Below are 26,466 nucleotides of genomic sequence, written 5' to 3'. Positions count from 1 at the left end.
CAAGGATATGACGACCGTTATTATGTCTACCGGTAGTCCATTTTTGTATCAAGTACAACTGACTAAAATAAGCGAGGAGGTTGACATTTTTCGACAAAATTAAGCAACACCCAACTTGCAATTTTTTAAATTACTGAAAATAATTACAATATAAATATAAAAAAAAAATGGTTGTTTTATACGCATGCTCGATAATACTTGCAATTCACCAAGCTGACAACCCCTATGAAATAGTCAATCCCAAACCACACACATGCCTGTCAATCAAGTGGCGCCGACAAGTCTAGATTGGCAAAGACCCAAGTGTTTTGCAAAGTTGCAAGTCACTTGCCCGAATAATTTTCAGAACGGCTGTAATCTACTTATAATTAATAAAATAATTTATTTTGTCAGTGAAACCCAATGCAACCATGCGATGTACATCAACTAATCATATTGAAATCTACTGTACATGGAATGAATTTAATTCAAATCTACCGAGTGATTATAATTATTCATGGAAACTAAGGTGAGTTGTCTTGTACATGCTTACGAAATACTGACTTTGAACCAAAGATTTATTAGATTAAAGATTATGCAATGAGAAATATCACAGAATCCATAGACAAGTTGATAAGTGTAAGTGAGGTTATTGTCCAATTCTAGGAAGTATTATGATTTAATTAATACTACCAGCTTGGAATGAAAATGTGTTTTTTTTATGGACTTTAGTCTTGCGATTTTGTGATCATTGCACAATCTTATATTCTATGGAACTCATTCAGAAAGCTGTCCACAACTCTGCTATTATAACCAGTCTAATCTGTCTGTATATCACAGTTGCACAGACCACAATTAGAATTGAATCTACAGGGTCCATAGCATTGGGAAAATCTTTTGAAAGTCTTTGGATTTTTTGAGGTCTGGAAAGTCTTTGTGTTGTCTTTGAATTGTCTTTAAAAATAAAAAAATCTTTAAATTTCTTCATAGTTATTAATTCATTTTAGAAAGGCCTGTTTTTTCCAGGGAACAATCATATCCTCAGAATTTTGATGAGCTTTGGTGATGATAATGGCTTGAATTAAGGGTCAAAATGCCTTGGGGGGGGGATGCAAGAAAGTTTAGGAAAAGGTGTGGAAAGGTCTTGGAAATCATTTGGCTCTTGGTGCTATGGAACCTGATCTATCAATCCGCTTCTCTCAATGAATTTTATCATTCATTGTTTGAATCTGTCTGTTAATTTTTGCTGTCTAATCGCTGTAGCTTATTAATTAATTCAATCAATTAATTATTTCAGATTTGAAGATGACTCGTTTTGGCGAGAATGCGTAGATACATTTGACAGCGAAGAGTTGGAGCCACAATGTATATGCGACGACCGTGAATGTTATTTTCCCGAAAATCACGGTTCAGTACATCATATGAGAGTAGTACTCACTAACCAGCTTGGCACAACAAAAATAATTATACCATTTAATCCTGATGTCGAAAGTGAGTACTTATTATAACATACTGCTTTCATTTTGTGCACAGTAACCAGTATACTGTAAACTGACTTGGGTCAAATTTTTATAAATTTTGCGATCCAGTGAAACACAATTTTATAGTAGAACATTTTTCTGATGTGTTGATGAATTTTGTGAATATTTGCATTCACAAATATCATAAAATGCTGAAATCATGATAATTTCTAGCAATGAAAAATTAAACAGTTCAGGATCACTCATCACTACCAGTGAAGCACAATGCCTGCCTATTAATTCAGGTTTCCTTTCATTGACATGCATCCATTTACAAAGCATTCAAAACACATTCTATCCTGGGTAATTATATGCATGTATAATATCATCCAATTGGCCGTCATATTTATGCCAAATAGGATGTGATCGCTGATTAACACAGGCTAACGATCTTCTACGATAAAATAAATTGTTTTATTAACATTATCGAACAGCATCAATGCTAAGTGCCCGCAACTATATTGCAGCAACTATAAAGATGAAACATTTACTATACTTTGGACTTTCAAGAACAACATTTTATTAAACTGTTGTATTGTGTTGTCATGTTGTATTTACAGCAATACCAAATCCTCCAGAGTCTGTGGAAGTTGTGTCTACTTCCAGTGAAAGCATTAAATGGTCTTGGAAGAAGCCAGCAGACTGGAAGGACGACTTGCTCCACTTATTTTACAGAGTTCAGTATTCAAGTGTAGCATCTTCATGGCAACAGGTATGCAACACCACCACCATAGACTCTAAGACATTATGGTCAAAGATTATTCATTAATGAGAGACAACCTGTAAAATATGGATCATCTGTTGCTATCATACAACTCATAGACCATTGTATGTGGTCACTTTATGACTAGACACCCATTTCTTTCAAAGTTGAATCACAAACTTCTATGACATGTGACCAACGCATGATATATACTTTCTGTATCTATATGACAAAAACATGGATTTCTTTCACAAATCCAGACACATCCTAATTCCATGACATGTGGTCACTTATAATATGTGGTTATTACAAGGATACCGAAAAATATACACAAAGACAGTACAGCGGAAGTATCGACCGCCGCGCAGTGGAGGTCAATGCGTAGGATGAAAATACAAAGTGCAAAACCGCAAAATGTAACTTATGGTGACAAATGTGTAATAATGGTTTTTATTCCTTTAATATGGCAGGAAATCAATCAAGAGGTGTTGTCATGACATTCATGCCTAGAACCTTTTATTCTCATTTCTAGGAAGTGCTTCAGGATTATGACCAAACATACTATGAATTATCAGATGGAAAGCCATATACGGAATATTATTTCCGGGTTTCCTGTATCTCTGAATATGTTGATTCAGAGATATCTGGAGATGAGACTGAAATATGGAGTGAATGGTCTGATGTCATAACAGCTAGAACAGATGAAGCTGGTAATTAATATTACTTCTGTTATTAACTATCTTTGTGAAAGCTAATTTATTTTGTCGTCTGTCTGTTGATATGTACATGTATGTGTCTGCGTTGGTGCATGGAAGGCACTAATGAAAGGAGCCACGACGCTATTGTTTTAGCTTTACCCTATGATCGTTTGTCAATGTTTGTTCACAAACAATGTTCTTGTTAGCTTTTAGCACCTTCGTACAATGGGTTATGCTAATCTTGAGCATTCGGTACTATTTGGAGCATGTTCGGAAGTGATAGTCAAATCTTGCATGTACAATATTGAAAATGGTGTCTAGTTTGAATGCTGATGTTTCCGGAGATCTTGGCAAACTTTAATGGAAAATTGTCAGATATAACATTGATTGAAGAAGAACTGATGAAATATCGTGAATTTTTGTACTTGTGATAGTAATGAGACTTAATCAATGATTGCTTGTGAGGATTGCATTATTCAATGGTACCACTGTCAGTGCATGGGTTTGGCGCCCGAAACTGTCAAAATTTTTGACCACCGGACATCGGCGAACACCAACAGAAAAGATAGTATCGAAAGAAGGCCATGCCTAGACACTTTCTCTGTGATAATATTTTTTAGGAGTCCTTAGGAATATTTGTTGTAGAGACTCGAAATCTTGTTCTAGTTACAGTTGCTAATAATTAAAACATGTGAAATCTGTGAGGTCGAAAGTTCATCTGTTGAATTTCCGGTTGTGAAATACCTATTTTGACCTTTCACACCTAAACAATTCGAGTGCGCATGTGTGATGACCACAGTTTCATAATGCGCATATATTTTATGGTCACATTAAAACTCGGCGAGGTTATATCATATTCTGCTAACTTGTTACTTGTGTAAACAATCGCAAACGATCATCGACATCAAAGATGAGCTAGACAATGTCCTTATCAGGATTAATTTGGGCTGAAACAAAAGGAAATAAGCCAGTTAAGAGGCTTAAGTGGCCACTAAAGAAGCCTCGTGACTCCTTCCGTTAGTACCTTCCATGGTTGGTATAAGTTTCAGTCTGTTGTTATTGTCTGTCTGTGTGTGTGTGTGTGTCTGCGTTGGTATTGTTTGTTGTTATGTTGTGGTATACTACTCATTTTTAGCTCCACTGTCGATAAAGTCGAGCGGAGCTTATAGTATTACTGATTGTCCGTCGGCGTCCGTCGTCGTCAACTTTACATTTTCTACTTCCTCTTAAAATCCACAAACTGTATAGCTGTGAAACTGTCTAGGAAGGTACCTTGGGTGGTTCTCTTTCAGATTTGTTCATTTTGTGTGGATATGTTCAATTGTCTTATTTATAGCAAATATTTTATTCATTTTTGGTCAAAAATGCTATTTTCGACTTATCCTTGAAAACCGCTAGCCCAACTGCTTTGATACTTGGTATGTTGGTACCTTAGGTAAACCTCTCTCAGATATGTTCATTTTGTGATGATATCTTCATTTCTCTAATTTTGATGAATATTTTTGTCATTTTTGGTAAAAAATTATATTTTCGACTTGAAAACTGCTAGTCTGATTGCTTCGTAACTTTATTTGTATGTACCTTGGGTGAATCTCTGTAATAATTTCGTGATGATATCTTCAAATCTCTAATTTTAGTGAAATATTCTCTGCAACAAAATCAAGAAAGTTGGTGTCTTGCGATATTAAAGCAGCTAGCATTAAGTTTAAATTGCTTCTTAGTCATTGCTTTCAGAGCATGCATCACAAACAGCGGAGCTATATCAGCCGACAGGCTGCTAGTTATGTTGTTAAAATAAAATACAAGTCATTTGTCCTCATTTTGCTGCATAAATCAATATGTAATTGAATGGTGGTGGTTATCGCGCCACGCATGTACTAATTATGGGTCTAAAAAAAGATGGGGAATTTGCGCAGACCAACGATTACAAACTGAGAGGTAACCAAGCATTGACTAGGTGTTTTCCTCGTTATTGGAAGGTATCGAAGGAGTCACCAGTGATAATTAGTGCAATTTGTATCCAGGTCAAAACTCATACTCGCATCTTTCCATTGCATTGGATTGAAGGGAAATCAATGTTTATCAACACTAATATTGCACATGCGTTGCGTGTCTCCCATTGCCCTTTTACAAACCCCCCCCCCCCCCGTAAATTGTATGACTAACGTTTCCTGTGTGTCAGATTTAAAATGAAAATGACAATAGCTATATTTAATAAATGTTTTTTCTCTGATTTTTATTTTTAATAAAACAAATCCTTTGTGATTAGTAAAATGTAGGCACTGAAAGCCGAGAGTGGTGATGGTGAGGTGACAACATTACCCTTGTGTTGTGTAACTTTGCCTTTCCAATTGTGTCTAAAACAATATTTCAGTCAGAATTGGTCATCTTTATGTGGTTATAATTTAAAAACAAAATCTTACATATCACAGCTATTGTGGCTTTAGTGGCCGACAGTTCCCAGTACAGGGTCCAATTACTTTTTTTGAAATGCTCTCAGCTGTCAACACAGAGCATAATAGTATGACTGATTGTCTGTTGTCCTTGTTTTGTTTTTTTTTAATATGTCACAAATGTAGCAATCTTGTGATCACATGACATTTCTTTACATAGCCCCCTCTGGTACAATTGAGATTGGGATAGCACCAGATGAAGTAGTAAATGGTGAACAGAGAGCAGTGAAACTTACATGGAAGGTAATGTCAAACATTATTTTGATATTTTATCCCCTAGCCACATATTTTGTTCATATTACTCCCTAACTACTTATTTTGTTCACTTTGCTCCTTAGCCACTCATTCTGCTCACTTTACTCCCTAGCCACTCATTCTGTTCATATTACTCCCTAGCCACTCATTCTGTTCATATTACTCCCTAGCCACTCATTCTGTTCACTTTACTCCCTAGCCACTCATTCTGTTCATATTACTCCCTAGCCACTCATTCTGTTCACTTTACTCCCTAGCCACTCATTCTGTTCACTATACTCCCTAGCCACTCATTCTGTTCACTTTACTCCCTAGTCACTCATTCTCTTACTCCATATAACACATTTTTCTCAATGAATTCAATTTTTTAAACAGCCTCTCAAGCCAGAAGAAGCTAATGGCATAATCTTGCAATATAAAGTACGGGTATGGATCCTGAATGGCACTGATGGCATACAGCACATGTCTACAACACATGTATCATCTTTGGAAGGGTTTAACATGACAGAAAGGACTATGGAAAGATACAAGTTTATCCAAGTTGATCCACAAATTACTGCTTATACTATTGAAGGTAGGACTACACTATGTGTTTTGTATCATTTGAGCAGGGTGAAAATATTAGTTGTCAAATGATAATGTAGCGACCTTGGCTCCAGCCTGACTGCTTTAGTGTTTTTCTGGCTTATAATGTTACTCTGGATATTTATTTAGTATTAATTGATCAAAAATTGCCAAATTAAAAAAAAACGACCTCTTTTAGTAGATGTGTAGACACATTTTATAAAATACTGGATTTAGATCAGTGAACTACTAGTTAATAATATCCCAAATAAGGCATATTTTAAACAAAAAAATCCAATTTACCGAGTACAATGGTTTCTGCAATACAAGATATGATAAACAACCTGGATTTTTCACTACAACAACAGATTGATCTGTTAAAAAAAGTATAAAGCAAATAAGCTAAGTTATCAAGCAAAAATACATAAATTTCTGGGGAAAAAATAAAACAGAAAATAAACAAACTGAGGACTTCAAAAAATTCAAGATTCTTGTAATTTTGGAGAATACTTGGATGTGTTGAATTTGAAACAAAGTATAGAACTAGTAATTACAATTTAGCAATAGTAAAATACCTACTGAAAATGTACTGCATGATGAACTGCACTTTGTTATCATATTCTCTCAATATAAATTAATAAACCAACAAATCATTACATTACAAAGACATTACAATTTCACAAGAAACACAGGATGATCTCCAGAAATTCAATTTCTTGATGACTTCAAAAAATAACGTCACAATAAAAAGGATAGGTAACAATATTCATTTCAATTAAGACATGTATCCTATTAACAACTTACCTTCCTTTTACAGTAGTAGTTATCACAACTATTATTTATTTATTGTTGTTTTGGATAGGAGCAGTCTAGCTGGGTTCACTAACAGTGGTAACCACGTAGGAAGTTTAGGAGCATACTTTTACACAAAGTATCAAAGCACCATAATTAATACAAACTAATTGTTCAGTATTGTCTGGTTTCAGATTTGAATAAAGATGAATATTACTTAGTTCAAATAACTGCAGAAAACAGTGCTGGAGAATCACCACCTGCTAGTTTAGTAATACCACCATACATGACTGGTAAGTATCTGTAATACTGCCTTATTTGGTAAATCACCTGTCATTCCTTAATTAACATGGCCTTATTTGGTAAATCACCTGACATTCCTTAACATGGCCTTATTTGGTAAGTCACCTGTCATTTCTTAACATGGCCTTATTTGGTAAATCACCTGTCATTAGCTGGGATATAAAATCCCAGCTTATGTCACTGTGATCGTCAGTTGTGGCGTGGATCTGAAGTTCATGTTAGGGTCATGGTAGTTTTACCCTGTTTTGGGACTTAATTGTACTTTGTGTTATTTATAAATTTTCAGGAAACATATGGTGATTTTTTTTTTTAAATGACACTAAAATAAAGCAAGTAAAACAATGGGGGATACGCTAGTGAGGTATTCAAGAGGGGATTACTTTTTTGACTATTGTTATGCTAATAACGACCCAATAACTCACTATCCATATATGTACATAACCAGATACGGATTTAGGACAGGCTCTTCTATTGTTTAACATTATACCCACTCATGATTAATCAAACGCCGAGAGAAACGTGCGCGTACATCGGGTGTGTGTTTGGTATGTGTAATAGCCAATATTCTCAAGGCTAAGTTGTTAACGCTCAAGACCAGACAGCACAATTTTTTGGCGAGGTCTGTCGTTGAAAAAATGACCAAGTTTTTGTTACCGTGAAAGTTTTTGACAATTTCCTGGGAAGTGCAGAGAACATGGCAATAAAAGATTACGGGAAAGGGGCATGAAAAGTACGTATTGAACGCTAAAGACATTGCAGTGTTCTCCCCAGGCCTTTTATACAAGTATCGGGTCTGATACTGTTCTTTTTGAATATAGATGGAAAACCGTTGACTTCTTCAGTAGCATTTCAGACATTGCAAGATATATATATAATACTCACCACTATTGGGTTAAAAAATTATTTACGATCATTCAAAATTAATATCGTGGTCATGGCTATCCGTTCGACCCAGTACTGACCATCCGCTGTTGCGACGCCTCGAGCAGAGTAACGGAAGGCTGAATTCCCCGCGTTTACTGTCACAGTGGCATACACTCGACAGCAACGGCTAGGAAGTTTGTCAGTTTTATTTTGTAAATTACCTGTCATTCCTTAACATGGCCTTATTTGGTAAATCACCTGTCATTCCTTAATTAACATGGCCTTATTTGGTAAATCACCTGTCATTCCTTAACATGGCCTTATTTGGTAAATCACCTGTCATTCCTTAACATGGCCTTATTTGGTAAATTATCTGTCATTCCTTAACATGGCCTTATTTGGTAAATCACCTGTCATTCCTTAATTAACATGGCCTTATTTGGTAAATCACCTGTCATTCCTTAATTAACATGGCCTTATTTGGTACATCACCTGTCATTCCTTAACATGGCCTTATTTGGTAAATCACCTGTCATTCCTTAACATGGCCTTATTTGGTAAATTACCTGTCATTCCTTAACATGGCCTTATTTGGTAAATCACCTGTCATTCCTTAATTAACATGGCCTTATTTGGTACATCACCAGTCATTCCTTAACATGGCCTTATTTGGTAAATCACCTGTCATTCCTTAACATGGCATTAGTGGGTAAAACACCTGTCAGTCCTTAACATGGCCTTATTTGGTACATCACCTGTCATTCCTTAACATGGCCTTATTTGGTAAATTACCTGTCATTCCTTAACATATCCTTATTTGGTAAATCACCTGTCATTCCTTAATTAACATGGCCTTATTTGGTACATCGCCTGTCATTCCTTAACATGGCCTTATTTGGTAAATCACCTGTCATTCCTTAACATGGCCTTATTTGGTAAATCACCTGTCATTCCTTAACATGGCCTTATTTGGTAAATCACCTGTCATTCCTTAACATGGCCTTATTTTGTGAATCACCTATCATTCCTTAATTAACATGGCCTTATTTGGTACATCACCTGTCATTCCTTAACATGGCCTTATTTGGTAAATCACCTGTCATTCCTTAACATGGCCTTATTTGGTAAATTACCTGTCATTCCTTAACATGGCCTTATTTGGTAAATCACCTGTCATTCCTTAATTAACATGGCCTTATTTGGTACATCACCTGTCATTCCTTAACATGGCCTTATTTGGTAAATCACCTGTCATTCCTTAACATGGCATTAGTGGGTAAAACACCTGTCAGTCCTTAACATGGCCTTATTTGGTACATCACCTGTCATTCCTTAACATGGCCTTATTTGGTAAATTACCTGTCATTCCTTAACATGGCCTTATTTGGTAAATCACCTGTCATTCCTTAATTAACATGGCCTTATTTGGTACATCGCCTGTCATTCCTTAACATGGCCTTATTTGGTAAATCACCTGTCATTCCTTAACATGGCCTTATTTGGTAAATCACCTGTCATTCCTTAACATGGCCTTATTTGGTAAATCACCTGTCATTCCTTAACATGGCCTTATTTGGTAAATCACCTGTCATTCCTTAACATGGCCTTATTTTGTAAATCACCTGTCATTCCTTAACATGGCCTTATTTGGTAAATTACCTGTCATTCCTTAACATGGCCTTATTTGGTAAATCACCTGTCATTCCTTAATTAACATGGCCTTATTTGGTACATCACCTGTCATTCCTTAACATGGCCTTATTTGGTAAATCACCTGTCATTCCTTAACATGGCATTAGTGGGTAAAACACCTGTCAGTCCTTAACATGGCCTTATTTGGTAAATTACCTGTCATTCCTTAACATGGCCTTATTTGGTAAATCACCTGTCGTTCCTTAATTAACAAGGCCTTATTTGGTACATCACCTGTCATTCCTTAACATGGCCTTATTTGGTAAATCACCTGTCATTCCTTAACATGGCATTATTTGGTAAATCACCTGTCATTCCTTAATTAACATGGCCTTATTTGGTACATCACCTGTCATTCCTTAACATGGCCTTATTTGGTAAATCACCTGTCATTCCTTAACATGGCATTAGTGGGTAAAACACCTGTCAGTCCTTAACATGGCCTTATTTGGTACATCACCTGTCATTCCTTAACATGGCCTTATTTGGTAAATTACCTGTCATTCCTTAACATGGCCTTATTTGGTAAATCACCTGTCATTCCTTAATTAACATGGCCTTATTTGGTACATCGCCTGTCATTCCTTAACATGGCCTTATTTGGTAAATCACCTGTCATTCCTTAACATGGCCTTATTTGGTAAATCACCTGTCATTCCTTAACATGGCCTTATTTGGTAAATCACCTGTCATTCCTTAACATGGCCTTATTTTGTAAATCACCTATCATTCCTTAATTAACATGGCCTTATTTGGTACATCACCTGTCATTCCTTAACATGGCCTTATTTGGTAAATCACCTGTCATTCCTTAACATGGCCTTATTTGGTAAATTACCTGTCATTCCTTAACATGGCCTTATTTGGTAAATCACCTGTCATTCCTTAATTAACATGGCCTTATTTGGTACATCACCTGTCATTCCTTAACATGGCCTTATTTGGTAAATCACCTGTCATTCCTTAACATGGCCTTATTTGGTAAGTCACCTGTCATTTCTTAACATGGCCTTATTTGGTAAATCACCTGTCATTAGCTGGGATATAAAATCCCAGCTTATGTCACTGTGATCGTCAGTTGTGGCGTGGATCTGAAGTTCATGTTAGGGTCATGGTAGTTTTACCCTGTTTTGGGACTTAATTGTACTTTGTGTTATTTATAAATTTTCAGGAAACATATGGTGATTTTTTTTTTTAAATGACACTAAAATAAAGCAAGTAAAACAATGGGGGATACGCTAGTGAGGTATTCAAGAGGGGATTACTTTTTTGACTATTGTTATGCTAATAACGACCCAATAACTCACTATCCATATATGTACATAACCAGATACGGATTTAGGACAGGCTCTTCTATTGTTTAACATTATACCCACTCATGATTAATCAAACGCCGAGAGAAACGTGCGCGTACATCGGGTGTGTGTTTGGTATGTGTAATAGCCAATATTCTCAAGGCTAAGTTGTTAACGCTCAAGACCAGACTGCACAATTTTTTGGCGAGGTCTGTCGTTGAAAAAATGACCAAGTTTTCGTTACCGTGAAAGTTTTTGAAAATTTCCTGGGAAGTGCAGAGAACATGGCAATAAAAGATTACGGGAAAGGGGCATGAAAAGTACGTATTGAACGCTAAAGACATTGCAGTGTTCTCCCCAGGCCTTTTATACAAGTATCGGGTCTGATACTGTTCTTTTTGAATATAGATGGAAAACCGTTGACTTCTTCAGTAGCATTTCAGACATTGCAAGATATATATATAATACTCACCACTATTGGGTTAAAAAATTATTTACGATCACTCAAAATTAATATCGTGGTCATGGCTATCTGTTCGACCCAGTACTGACCATCCGCTGTTGCGACGCCTCGAGCAGAGTAACGGAAGGCTGAATTCCCCGCGTTTACTGTCACAGTGGCATACACTCGACAGCAACGGCTAGGAAGTTTGTCAGTTTTATTTTGTAAATTACCTGTCATTCCTTAACATGGCCTTATTTGGTAAATCACCTGTCATTCCTTAATTAACATGGCCTTATTTGGTAAATCACCTGTCATTCCTTAACATGGCCTTATTTGGTAAATCACCTGTCATTCCTTAACATGGCCTTATTTGGTAAATTATCTGTCATTCCTTAACATGGCCTTATTTGGTAAATCACCTGTCATTCATTAATTAACATGGCCTTATTTGGTAAATCACCTGTCATTCCTTAATTAACATGGCCTTATTTGGTACATCACCTGTCATTCCTTAACATGGCCTTATTTGGTAAATCACCTGTCATTCCTTAACATGGCCTTATTTGGTAAATTACCTGTCATTCCTTAACATGGCCTTATTTGGTAAATCACCTGTCATTCCTTAATTAACATGGCCTTATTTGGTACATCACCTGTCATTCCTTAACATGGCCTTATTTGGTAAATCACCTGTCATTCCTTAACATGGCATTAGTGGGTAAAACACCTGTCAGTCCTTAACATGGCCTTATTTGGTACATCACCTGTCATTCCTTAACATGGCCTTATTTGGTAAATTACCTGTCATTCCTTAACATGGCCTTATTTGGTAAATCACCTGTCATTCCTTAATTAACATGGCCTTATTTGGTACATCGCCTGTCATTCCTTAACATGGCCTTATTTGGTAAATCACCTGTCATTCCTTAACATGGCCTTATTTGGTAAATCACCTGTCATTCCTTAACATGGCCTTATTTGGTAAATCACCTGTCATTCCTTAACATGGCCTTATTTTGTGAATCACCTATCATTCCTTAATTAACATGGCCTTATTTGGTACATCACCTGTCATTCCTTAACATGGCCTTATTTGGTAAATCACCTGTCATTCCTTAACATGGCCTTATTTGGTAAATTACCTGTCATTCCTTAACATGGCCTTATTTGGTAAATCACCTGTCATTCCTTAATTAACATGGCCTTATTTGGTACATCACCTGTCATTCCTTAACATGGCCTTATTTGGTAAATCACCTGTCATTCCTTAACATGGCATTAGTGGGTAAAACACCTGTCAGTCCTTAACATGGCCTTATTTGGTACATCACCTGTCATTCCTTAACATGGCCTTATTTGGTAAATTACCTGTCATTCCTTAACATGGCCTTATTTGGTAAATCACCTGTCATTCCTTAACATGGCATTATTTGGTAAATCACCTGTCATTCCTTAATTAACATGGCCTTATTTGGTACATCACCTGTCATTCCTTAACATGGCCTTATTTGGTAAATCACCTGTCATTCCTTAACATGGCATTAGTGGGTAAAACACCTGTCAGTCCTTAACATGGCCTTATTTGGTACATCACCTGTCATTCCTTAACATGGCCTTATTTGGTAAATTACCTGTCATTCCTTAACATGGCCTTATTTGGTAAATCACCTGTCATTCCTTAATTAACATGGCCTTATTTGGTACATCGCCTGTCATTCCTTAACATGGCCTTATTTGGTAAATCACCTGTCATTCCTTAACATGGCCTTATTTGGTAAATCACCTGTCATTCCTTAACATGGCCTTATTTGGTAAATCACCTGTCATTCCTTAACATGGCCTTATTTTGTAAATCACCTATCATTCCTTAATTAACATGGCCTTATTTGGTACATCACCTGTCATTCCTTAACATGGCCTTATTTGGTAAATCACCTGTCATTCCTTAACATGGCCTTATTTGGTAAATTACCTGTCATTCCTTAACATGGCCTTATTTGGTAAATCACCTGTCATTCCTTAACATGGCCTTATTTGGTAAATCACCTGTCATTCCTTAACATGGCATTAGTGGGTAAAACACCTGTCAGTCCTTAACATGGCCTTATTTGGTACATCACCTGTCATTCCTTAACATGGCCTTATTTGGTAAATTACCTGTCATTCCTTAACATGGCCTTATTTGGTAAATCACCTGTCATTCCTTAATTAACATGGCCTTATTTGGTACATCGCCTGTCATTCCTTAACATGGCCTTATTTGGTAAATCACCTGTCATTCCTTAACATGGCCTTATTTGGTAAATCACCTGTCATTCCTTAACATGGCCTTATTTGGTAAATCACCTGTCATTCCTTAACATGGCCTTATTTGGTAAATCACCTGTCATTCCTTAACATGGCCTTATTTTGTAAATCACCTGTCATTCCTTAACATGGCCTTATTTGGTAAATTACCTGTCATTCCTTAACCTGGCCTTATTTGGTAAATCACCTGTCATTCCTTAATTAACATGGCCTTATTTGGTACATCACCTGTCATTCCTTAACATGGCCTTATTTGGTAAATCACCTGTCATTCCTTAACATGGCATTAGTGGGTAAAACACCTGTCAGTCCTTAACATGGCCTTATTTGGTAAATTACCTGTCATTCCTTAACATGGCCTTATTTGGTAAATCACCTGTTGTTCCTTAATTAACAAGGCCTATATTTGGTACATCACCTGTCATTCCTTAACATGGCCTTATTTGGTAAATCACCTGTCATTCCTTAACATGGCATTAGTGGGTAAAACACCTTTCAGTCCTTAACATGGCCTTATTTGGTAAATCACCTGTCAGTCTGGTTATACATTGCAATATTTGTTAAGTAAAGTGAACTTAATGAATGTAATTATTCCCATTGTTTTTCAGTAACTAAAAGAATAAAATGGTGGATTACTCTTGTCTGCGTTGTTACATCTATTATTGGTTTTATTTTAGTTGTCATGTTATTCAGATGGTCTTACCTTAAAATGAAAAATAAAGGAATTTTTGAACCTGTTCCACAAGTCTTCATTCCAATCGAGGTGAGTTGCATCATTGCAACATCTGATTTCAACTGAGGAGGTGCTGTATTATGCGGTATATTTCATGTCCTTGGGAGGGGGTTTGGCACTCTTGATTTTTCTGATTTTGGTCCTATAACATTTTCTGCTTTGGTAGCGTTGGACATTATAGGACCTTGATGCACATCATTTTGTTTTACGATCTGATTCAAGATGGCCGAATGGCGGCCATTTTTGTGCTAAAAAATCATAAAAATCAAGCATTTCTCGGCTGTTTACAGATGGATTTTGTTCAAACTTGGTATATACATTAGAAATTATGGGACCTTGATGCAAATGATTTTGTTTTTCAGATTAGATTCAAAATGGCCGGCTGGTGGCCATTTTGTTTCAATAAATGTGGTTCTCGTGCCATATGTCTGACTTGCTTTCACTGATTTTGTTCAAATTTTAAATATTCATTATACATCATGTCATAGATAGACAGATATATTGGTTTGACGATCCTATTCAAAATGGCCAAATGGTGGTTATTTTTGTGCTAAAAAATCATCAAATATCAAGCATTTCTGGCATTTATGGATTGATTTCGTTCAAACTTATAACCTACATTAGACATAACAGGTTCCTGATGCACGTCATTTTATTTCATCATTTTGTTTCACGATCTGAATCATGATGGCCGAATGGCGGCCATTTTTGTGCTAAAAAAATCATAAAAATCAAGCATTTCTCGGCTGTTTACAGATAGATTTTGTTCAAACTTGGTATATACATTAGACATTATGGGACCTTGATGCAAGTAATTTTGTTTTTCAGATTAGATTCAAAATGCTTTGACTGATTATATTCAAATTTTATATATTTGTCATACACCATGTTATATATATACATGTATTCAAAATGGCTGATTTTGAATGCTGTTCCAGAGCAATATGGAGAAGTACTTGTTTGACAATCAGATACAAATGTCAATCATTTTAATGTTAAAAAATCATATTCCTGACATGGTTATATTCCAGCTATATTACTATAAACAAAACTATATATCTTAAATTTGATAATTGTACCTTACTGTGCTGTAATGACACCTTACTGTGCTGGAATGACTCCTTACTGTGCTATAATGACACCTAACTGTGTCTGTAATTGACACCTTACTGTGCTGGAATGACACCTAACTGTGTCTGTAATGGCACCTTACTGTGCTGGAATGACTCCTTACTGTGCTATAATGACACCTAACTGTGTCTGTAATGGCACCTTACTGTGCTGTAATTGGCTCCTTACTGTGTCTGTAATGGCACCTTACTGGGCTGTAATGGCACCTTATTGTGCTGTAATTGACACCTAATTGTGTCTATAAGGATAACTTTCTGGGCTGTAATGATACCTAACTGTGTCTGTAATTGTACCTTACTGTGCTGTAATGACACCTTACTGTGCTGGAATGACTCCTTACTGTGCTATAATGACACCTAACTGTGTCTGTAATGGCATCTTACTGGGCTGTAATGGCACCGAACTGGTTCTGTAATGGTACCTTACTGTGCTGGAAGGACACCTTACTGTGCTGTAGTGATACATAACTGTGTCTGTAGTGGCACCTTACTGGGCTGTGATGACTCCTTACTGTGCTGTAAAGACACCTTACTGGGCTGTAATGGCACCTTACTGTGCTGTAAGGATACCTTACTGTGCTGTAAGGACACCTTACTGTGCTGTAGTGATACATAACTGTGTCTGTAGTGGCACCTTACTGGGCTGTGATGACTCCTTACTGTGCTGTAAAGACACCTTACTGGGCTGTAATGGCACCTTACTGTGCTGTAAGGACACCTAACTGAGTCTGTAAGGACACCTTACTGGGCTGTGATGACTCCTTACTGTGTCTATAAGGACACCTTAATGTGCTGTGATGACACCTTACTGTGCTGTAAGGACACCTTACTGTGCTGTAGTAACACCTAACTGTGTCTGTAATGGCACCTTACTGGGCTGCGATGACTCCTTACTGTGCTGCAAGGACACCTCATTGTGCTGTAATTGACACCTAACTGTGTCTATCAGAACAACTTACTGTGCTGTAATGACATCTTACTGTGCTGTAATGACTCCTTACTGTGCTATAATGACATCTCACTGTGCTGTAATGACACCTTACTGTGATGTAAGGACACCTTACTGTGCTGTAATTGACACCTGTGTCTATAAGAACACCTTACTGTGCTGTAATGACATCTTACTGTGCTGTAATTGACACCTGTGTCTATAAGAACACCTTACTGTGCTATAATGACATCTCACTGTGCTGTAATGACACCTTACTGTGATGTGAGGACACCTTACTGTGCTATAATGACACCTTATTGTGCTGTAAGGACGCCTCACTGGGCTGTAATGACACCTTACTGTATCTATAGCGACACCTCACTGGGCTATAATGACTCCTAACTGTGTCTGTAATGGCACCTTACTGGGCTGTATTGGCACCAAACTGTGTCTGTAATGGTACCTTACTGTGCTGTAATTGACACCGAACTGTGTCTATAAGGACACCTTACTTGCTGTAATGACACTTTACTGTGTCTGTAATTGGCCCCTTACTGTGCTGTAATGACACCTTACTGTGTCTGTAATGGCACCTTACTGTGCTGTAATGACACCTTACTGTGTCTGTAATGGCACCTCACTGGGCTAAAATGACACCTAACTGTGTCTGTAATGGCACCTTACTGGGCTGTATTGGCACACAACTGTGTCTGTAATGGTACCTTACTGTGCTGTAATTGACACCGAACTGTGTCTATAAGGACACCTTACTTGCTGTAATGACACCTAACTGTGTCTGTAATGGCACCTTACTGTGTCTGTAATGACACCTAACTGGGCTATTATGACACCTAACTGTGTTTGTAATGGCACCTTACTGGGCTATAATGACACCTAACTGTGTTTGTAATGACACCTTACTGGGCTGTAATGGCACCGAACTGTGTCTATAAGGACACCTTACTTGCTGTAATGACACCTGACTTGCTGTAATGACACTTGTGTCTGTAATGGCACCTTACTGGGCTGTAATGGTACCGAACTGTGTCTGTAGTGGTACCTTACTGTGCTATAATGACACCTAACTGTGTCTGTAATGGCACCTTACTGGGCTGTAATGGCACCTTACTGGGCTGTAATGGCACCGAACTGTGTCTGTAATGGTACCTTACTGTGCTGTAATTGACTCCTAAATGTGTCTATAAGGACACCTTACTTGCTGTAATGACACCTTACTGTGTCTGTAAGGACACCTTACTTGCTGTAATGACATCTTACTGTGTCTGTAATGGCACCTTACTGGGCTGTAATGACACCTAACTGTGTCTGTAATGGCACCTTACTGTGTCTGTAATGGTACTTTACTGTGCTGTAATTGACACCTGTGTCTATAAGGACACCTTACTGGGCTATAATGACACCTAACTGTGTTTGTAATGGCACCTTACTGGGCTGTAATGGCACCGAACTGTGTCTGTAATGGCACTGAACTGTGTCTGTAATGGCACCTTACTGTGCTGTAATTGACACCTAACTGTGTCTATAAGGACACCTTACTTGCTGTAATGACACCTAACTGTGTCTGTAATGGCACCTTACTGTGCTGTAATGACACCTAACTGTATCTGTAATGGCACCTTACTGTGTCAGTAATGGTACTTTACTGTGCTGTAATTGACACTTAACTGTGTCTATAAGGACACCTTACTGGGCTATAATGACACCTAACTGTGTTTGTAATGGCACCTTACTGGGCTGTAATGGAACTGAACTGTGTCTGTAATGGCGCCTTACTGGGCTGTAATGGCACCGAACTGTGTCTGTAATGGTACCTTACTGTGCTATAATGACACCTAACTGTGTCTGTAATGACACCTTACTGGGCTGTTATGACACCTAACTGTGTCTGTAATGGCACCTTACTGGGCTGCAATGACACCTTACTGTGTCTGTAATGACACCTTACTGGGCTGTAATTGACACCTAACTGTCTATCAGGACACCTTACTGGGCTGTAATGACACCTTACTGGGCTGCAATGACACCTTACTGTGTCTGTAATGGCACCTTACTGGGCTGCAATGACACCTTACTGTGTCTGTAATGACACCTTACTGGGCTGTAATGACACCTAACTGTGTCTGTAATGGCACCTTACTGGGCTGCAATGACACCTTACTGTGTCTGTAATGGCACCTTACTGGGCTGTTATGACACCTAACTGTGTCTGTAATGGCACCTTACTGGGCTGCAATGACACCTAACTGTGTCTGTAATGGCACCTTACTGGGCTGCAATGACACCTAACTGTGTCTGTAATGGCACCTTACTGGGCTGCAATGACACCTAACTGTGTCTGTAATGGTACCTTACTGGGCTGTTATGACACCTTACTGTGTCTGTAATGGCACCTTACTGGGCTGTTATGACACCTTACTGTGCTGTAATTGACACCTAACTGTGTCTATAAGGACACCTTACTGTGCTGTAAGGAAACGGTCACCATACTTAGATATAATGACACCTTACTGTGTCTGTAATGGCACCTTACTGGGCTGCAATGACACCTAACTGTGTCTGTAATGGCACCTTACTGGGCTGCAATGACACCTAACTGTGTCTGTAATGGCACCTTACTGGGCTGTTATGACACCTTACTGGGCTGTTATGACACCTTACTGTGCTGTAATTGACACCTAACTGTGTCTATAAGGACACCTTACTGTGTTGTAAGGAAACGGTCACCATACTTAGATATAATGACACCTTACTGTGCTGTAATCACACCAAAGTTAGTTTTAATGACATCTTACTGTGCTGTGATGACACCTTACTGTGCTGTAAGGACATCATACTTAGATATAATGACACCTTACTGTGCTGTAAGGACACCATACTTAGATATAATGACACCTTACTGTGCTGTAAGGACACCATACTTAGATGCAATGACACCTTACTGTGCGGTAACCACACCATATTTAGATGTAATGACACCTTACTGTGCAGTAAGGACACCATACTTAGATGTAATGACACCTTACTGTGCTGTAAGGACACCATACTTAGATATAATGACACCTTACTGTGCTGTAAGGACACCATACTTAGATATAATGACACCTTACTGTGCTGTAATCACACCATACTTAGATATAATGACACCTTACTGTGCTGTAAGGACACCAAACTTAGATATAATGACACCTTACTGTGCTGTAATGGCACCATACTTAGATATAATGACACCTTACTGTGTGGTAATCTCACCATACTTAGATATAATGACACCTTACTGTGCTGTAAGGACACCTTACTGTGCGGTAAGGACACCATACTTAGATGTAATGACACCTTACTGTGCTGTAAAGACACCATACTTAGATATAATGACACCTTACTGTGCTGTAAGGACACCATACTTAGATATAATGACACCTTACTGTGCTGTAATCACACCATATTTAGATATAATGACACCTTACTGTGCTGTAATCACACCATACTTAGATATAATGACACCTTACTGTGCTGTAAGAACACCAAACTTAGATATAATGACACCTTACTGTGCTGTAATGGCACCATACTTAGATATAATGGCACCTTACTGTGTGGTAATCTCACCATACTTAGATATAATGACACCTTACTGTGCTGTAAGGACACCATACTTAGATGCAATGACACCTTACTGTGCGGTAAGGACACCATACTTAGATGCAATGACACCTTACTGTGCGGTAAGGACACCATACTTAGATATGACACCTTACTGTGCTGTAATCACACCAAAGTTAGTTGTAATGACACCTTACTGTGCTGTGATGACACATTGCTGTGCTGTAATGGTACCTTACTGTGCTGTAATGGTACCTTACTGTGCTGTAATGACTCCTTACTGTGCTGTAATGGTACCGTACTGTGCTGTAATGGTACCTTACTGTGCTGTAATGGTACCTTACTGTGCTATAATAACACCTTACTGTGCTGTAATAACACCTTACTGTGCTGTAATGGTACCTTACTGTGCTGTAATGACTCCTTACTGTGCTGTAAGGACACCATACTATGCTATAATGACACCTCACTGCACTGTAATAACACCTTACTGTGCTGTAATGGTACCTTACTGTGCTGTAATGACTCCTTACTGTGCTGTAAGGACACCATACTGTGCTATAATGACACCTCACTGTGCTGTAATGACATCTTACTGGGCTGCAATTACTCCTTACTGTGCTGTAAGGACACCATACTGTGCTATAATGAAACCTCAATGTGCTGTAATGATACCTCACTGTGCTGTAATGACTCCTTACTGTGCTGTAATCACACCATACTTAGATATAATGACACCTTACTGTGCTGTAATCACACCATACTTAGATGTAATGACACTATACTGTGCTGTAATCACACCATACGTAGATATAATGACACTTTACTGTGCTGTAAAGACACCATACATAGATATAATGACACCTTACTGTGCACACCATAAAAAGATGTAATTGTGCCTCAGTGTGATATACACCTACCTTTTCAATATGAATACTAATCAGTTGTATATTTATCTGCTTGTAGATTGATGCAGACAATACTCATTCCGGTCAATACTTGTTATCAGATTATCAAGATTACCAAGATCCACTGGTTGAAAAGTATGATATTTTGAAATCTCAATGTAAGGAACAAATGACAGTTGGATTTAAAAATGGCCGAAGTGACAGTTGTAGTACGCAGATTACATTCATCAATGATAGTGGGTCTGGTAACCAAGGTAACAGAAGACAACATAGAGATATTTGTGATGAGGATGAAGGTCTACCAAATGCAAGATTATCATCTACTGCAAGTGATGGTAAAGAAGATGGTGATGTCATGAGAAAACATTGTAAGGACAAACAGACACCACCCTTGGCCGTGGTGCTTCCTCCAAAATCGCCTGATGACTACAGTCAGTTAACTAATAATGATAACATTCATTTAGCAAAAATGCCAAGTTGGAATAATTCAAAAATAAAATCACAATTACCAAGTCAGCAAGGATATTGCAAAGTTACAGAAAAAGGTGTTGTCATGCCGACAACCATGCAAGCACCAGTACCTAGAGTTGGAATAGTGCATACACCGACACGTCAGCCCAAAATATCAGTCAATGGTGTCCATGGCAACAAAACATTAACATCATGTCAAGTGACTGCAAAGCAAGCTGCAGTACAGATACATAACCCATGCAATGTAAGCAAAGTGTCTGTCAATAGAAATCAAGCATCAAAAAGTGATGAGGATCTTGGGTACAGCCAAGTGTCAGCCAATAGAAATCAGGCAACAAATAGTGATGAGAATCTTGGGTACAGCCAAGTGTCGGCCAATAGAAATCAAGCATCAAACAGTGATGGGGATCTCGGGCACAGCCAAGTGTCGGCCAATAGAAATCAAGCATCAAACAGTGATGAGGATCTTGGGTACAGCCAAGTGTCGACCAATAGAAATCAGGCATCAAACAACGATGGCCACATCACAACCAATGACAATGCTGCAATTTGCAATCAAGGTGATAATGGCTATTGTAAAGTTACTTCTAATGGCCATCCAGTGATTCAGGATGATTCTTCTAGCATGTGGAGTGATAGCAGTGAAAGTACTTACCCACCAGACAGCATTGATGGTGAAGAAGTGATGCACCAGTCACCACATAGCATGTCTGGTTATGTAGAGCAGCAACCAACAACACAACCCGTAAATAATACTGGTGTGAGACAAGGGGCTGCTGGCGATCAATTGACATCACAACACATACATGGTTATGTTGCACATTGTGCTACTGGTAGTCAGCCAATAGACAGACAACAAACATCACAACCCATAAATAATGGTTATGTTGCACATGACGGTACTGGCAATCAGCCAATAGACAGACAACAATCATCACACCCTATAAATAATGGTTATGTTGCACATGACGGTACTGGCAATCAGCCAATAGACAGACAACAAACATCACACCCTATAAATAATGGTTATGTTGCACATGACGGTACTGGCAATCAGCCAATAGACAGACAACAATCATCACAGCCCATGAATAATGGTTATATTGCACATGATGACACTGGCAATCAGCAAATGAACGGACACCAAACATCACAACCCATAAATAATGGTTATGTTGCACATGATGGTACTGGCAATCAGCCAATGAACATACAGCAAACATCACAACCCACAAATAATGGTTATGTTGCACATGATGGTACTGGCAATCAGCCAATAAACATACAGCAAACATCACAAGCTATAAATAATGGTTATGTTGCACATGATGGTACTGGTAATCAGCCAATGAACACACAGCAACCATCACAACCTATAAATTATGGTTATGTTGCACATGATGGTACTGGCAATCAGCCAATGAACACACAGCAACCATCACAACCTATAAATAATGGTTATGTTGCACATGATGGTACTGGCAATCAGCCAATGAGCACACAGCAACCATCACAACCCACATAGTGACTATGTTGCACATGATACTGGCATTCAGTCAATAAAATATACCTGTACACAACGACTATGTTGTACATGATTCTACTGGAAATCAGTCAATGAACAAATGCCAAAAACATCACAACCTATAAATGTTTACTATGTTGCATAAATAATGAACATGGTACATACAAATGTGCCAAAACATTTACCAACAAAAATTTGGAGAAAGGAGAGAAAAATAGTGATGTTGCTATGGAAACATTTAACTTAAGAGTTAGGTATATGTGTATCATTTGAATTCTTTGTATTTACTGAATTCTACATAAATGAAAAGCTGGTAACATTGGTTCATTTAAATGTGTAGTGTATGTGTATTGCTTGTTATGCACTGCAACACCAAATGGCATGTCTTTTATAATAGATCAAAGTTTTGAATAATAGTCAATAATGTTTTTGAAAACTATAACAATGAAATATATATATATATATATATATATATATATATACACATTGTCACAAGTTCAGTCTTGAACTTAAACGAGTCTTAATACTTTCATGATTATTAGTTTGACTGTCATGTTTTGTGGTGTAAGCAAAACTCTAAAATATCCATTATTCCATGAAGTACAGTTTGCACTGATTCTATATTAGACAATGTTAGTGCTCTACGCGAGACAAGTTGTCATTTGTAAAATGTTTTTTTTTGTTTGTTTTTGTTTATTCATGTCTTTCTCTCATGCAACTTGGAAGTTTATATGTTATTATTTAGTGAATTTACAATCACTATGTTATGCAAGTTCTGGGCCATCGTGTAAAACTTTTATTCATGTTTGGGGCCAATGCATAAAACATTTATAAAACTCATAGATATTGTATGTCAATCTGTGTTATAAAGGATAGTAAATAAAATCACAAATTACAAAATTTTTCATGAAAGAAATGTTGTTTACATAGCAATGGGTTATAGTTCTGTAGTTTTTAGGTAGATATGTACCTTTTTAACCCCCAGGTTTTTAACAACACTTTAAATTCAACAAGCCAATAGGTTATGAAGATGTATGTCATGTTATATATATTTTTATCATTCATAAATTGGTCAAAAATAATGAAAACAAAATTTAGTAAAACCACAGTTCATCTATCTCTATAGAGGGACTGTGGTAAAACATATAACAAAATAATGGTGTATTCAATTCACCACCAGTTCCCTATTTTCATCACAAATTCACCAAATAGTCCTGTTTATGGTCTGCACTTTCCTTCAGAAAGCTTGGGACAAAAATAGCTAAAAAACTGAAAATTGACTCAAAATTTGTCTGTTGGCTCCAAAATTAGGGTTACTATACAGAAATATTGAAGAATATATTTTTTAAAAAATGCAGAAAAATTTAGGCGAGAAAGTGTAGTAGTGAAAAGATTAATGATGCATTTTTTATCAATTTATCATGTTCACATTTCTACAGCATATAAGAACCTTAATGTGTTGTCTTCAAAATGGAAAAAAGACTTAGCCTTAAACACATTGCTTTATGATGCTGCTTTTTTTCCCCATTTATTTTGTCTATTCATAGGCGCTTACCCCAAACCCAATGCAATATTTACATACACATTGAAATCGAGGTTGTCGTGTATTAATCTAGTTAGTGTAGATTGTTTTCACTGCCATCCATGTTATAAGTCAGCTCTGTTTTTGAACTATAAAGCCATTGAACATATATAGTGAATACCCAAAAAAGTTCCAGGATTTAGGCCCTTCGAAATATATATAATTCACTATGAATTCTGGATGCAATCTGTCAGTTTGAATTGTTCATACTTCATTAGATAACATTCTTACATACAGTATATAATTATTTTCTATATTTTCAAAATTTTCATCAAGATCTTTATGTAGCCAATGTTGAACTGTGTAAATTTGATTCAACATTATCAAAATATATAAACTTAAAATATATAAATTATTAAAATATATCAAAAATGTTTTCCCAAAATTTTGGTGAAAAAAAATACAGCATTCAAAACTGGTAAGGAACGTATTATCTAGGTGCTGATACTACAAAAGATTTTGTGTGAAACAAATGGAGAATTACAAAATATAGTGGCATTGTATTTTTCATTGGGTTCCTTGAGACAAGGATAAATCAAGTGATCACAAATCTCATGCAGGTGGAGAAAAAAAACATTTTATATTAATTATGTTTTCAATCGATTGTTTGGTCACAGGAAAGATATTTTGAGTTGAGTGAGTGTATTACCTGTAAAGAATTAAATAAAGAGAAAAGCCATCACAAAAAATGAATGATGGTTCTACCATCTCCCACCCCCAGAATGTCTTATGGTAAACCATTAACCAGGTGTTTATCTTTTTAATGCTGAAAACCAAAGACTGATACTAACTACCATTTCCTTTACATCAGTAGTACAAGTATTATAAGACTGTTAAAGCACTTATACACTGGGCAATACAGTTACTTTTTCATTGCTTTAATTTTAACGAATATCATTATGAACGTTTGTTTTGTTTTTTTGTTCAAAGTTAAAAAAATTTCATTTATCATACTTTTTTTAAAATATAGAGGTTGAACTATGTTATTAATAAAATAATTTATTATTTGCAACGTTTTAATTGTTGTTATTTCTTAAACTTAAATAACTGCATATTTTTTAAATTTATTTCCTGTTTATGATCTTACTTTTAAATGATATGAACATTTTATCTATCAATGATGGCCTATCTAACCTTTCAATGATGGCCCATCTTACCTTTCAATGATGTGACCATTTCATCTATCAATGATGGCCCATCTTACCTTTCAATGATGTGACCATTTCATCTATCAATGATGGCCCATCTAACCTTTCAATGATGTAACCATTTCATCTATCAATGATGGCCCATCTTACCTTTCAATGATGTGACCATTTCATCTATAAATGATGGCCCATCTTACCTTTCAACCACGTGACCATTTCATCTATCAATGATGGCCCATCTTACCTTTCAATGATGTAACCATTTTATCTATAAGTGATGGCCCATCTAACCTTTCAATGATGTAACCATTTCATCTATCAATGATGGCCCATCTTACCTTTCAATCATGTGACCATTTCATCTATAAATGATGGCCCATCTTACCTTTCAACCACGTGACCATTTCATCTATCAATGATGGCCCATCTTACCTTTCAATCATGTGACCATTTCATCTATCAATGATGGCCCATCTAACCTTTCAATCACGTGACCATTTCATCTATCAATGATGGCCCATCTTACCTTTCAATCATGTGACCATTT

At 37.1% G+C, this 26,466-nt stretch overlaps 1 protein-coding gene across 1 annotated transcript in view; it reads left to right on the top strand.

The window, feature by feature from the left end:
• LOC146738930 (uncharacterized) overlaps window positions 1-25,787 on the top strand; it is a 32,106-nt gene extending 6,319 nt beyond the window's left edge. Inside the window, exons 4-12 of the mRNA XM_085503249.1 lie at window positions 394-508; window positions 1,277-1,470; window positions 2,060-2,211; window positions 2,735-2,912; window positions 5,514-5,596; window positions 5,984-6,182; window positions 7,159-7,257; window positions 14,479-14,633; window positions 21,252-25,787. Of these exons, the coding sequence (XP_085359375.1) occupies window positions 394-508; window positions 1,277-1,470; window positions 2,060-2,211; window positions 2,735-2,912; window positions 5,514-5,596; window positions 5,984-6,182; window positions 7,159-7,257; window positions 14,479-14,633; window positions 21,252-23,189 (3,113 nt within the window). The 3' untranslated portion in view covers window positions 23,190-25,787. The remainder of the gene's footprint in view (window positions 1-393; window positions 509-1,276; window positions 1,471-2,059; window positions 2,212-2,734; window positions 2,913-5,513; window positions 5,597-5,983; window positions 6,183-7,158; window positions 7,258-14,478; window positions 14,634-21,251) is intronic.
• Window positions 25,788-26,466: the final 679 nt, after the last annotated feature.

Source organism: Saccoglossus kowalevskii, chromosome 9 (genome assembly GCF_978046115.1).
Source record: "Saccoglossus kowalevskii chromosome 9, keSacKowa6.1, whole genome shotgun sequence".
NCBI lineage: Eukaryota > Metazoa > Hemichordata > Enteropneusta > Harrimaniidae > Saccoglossus > Saccoglossus kowalevskii.
Note: the sequence above shows the minus strand (reverse complement) of the source record. Positions and strands in the feature narration are given on the sequence as shown.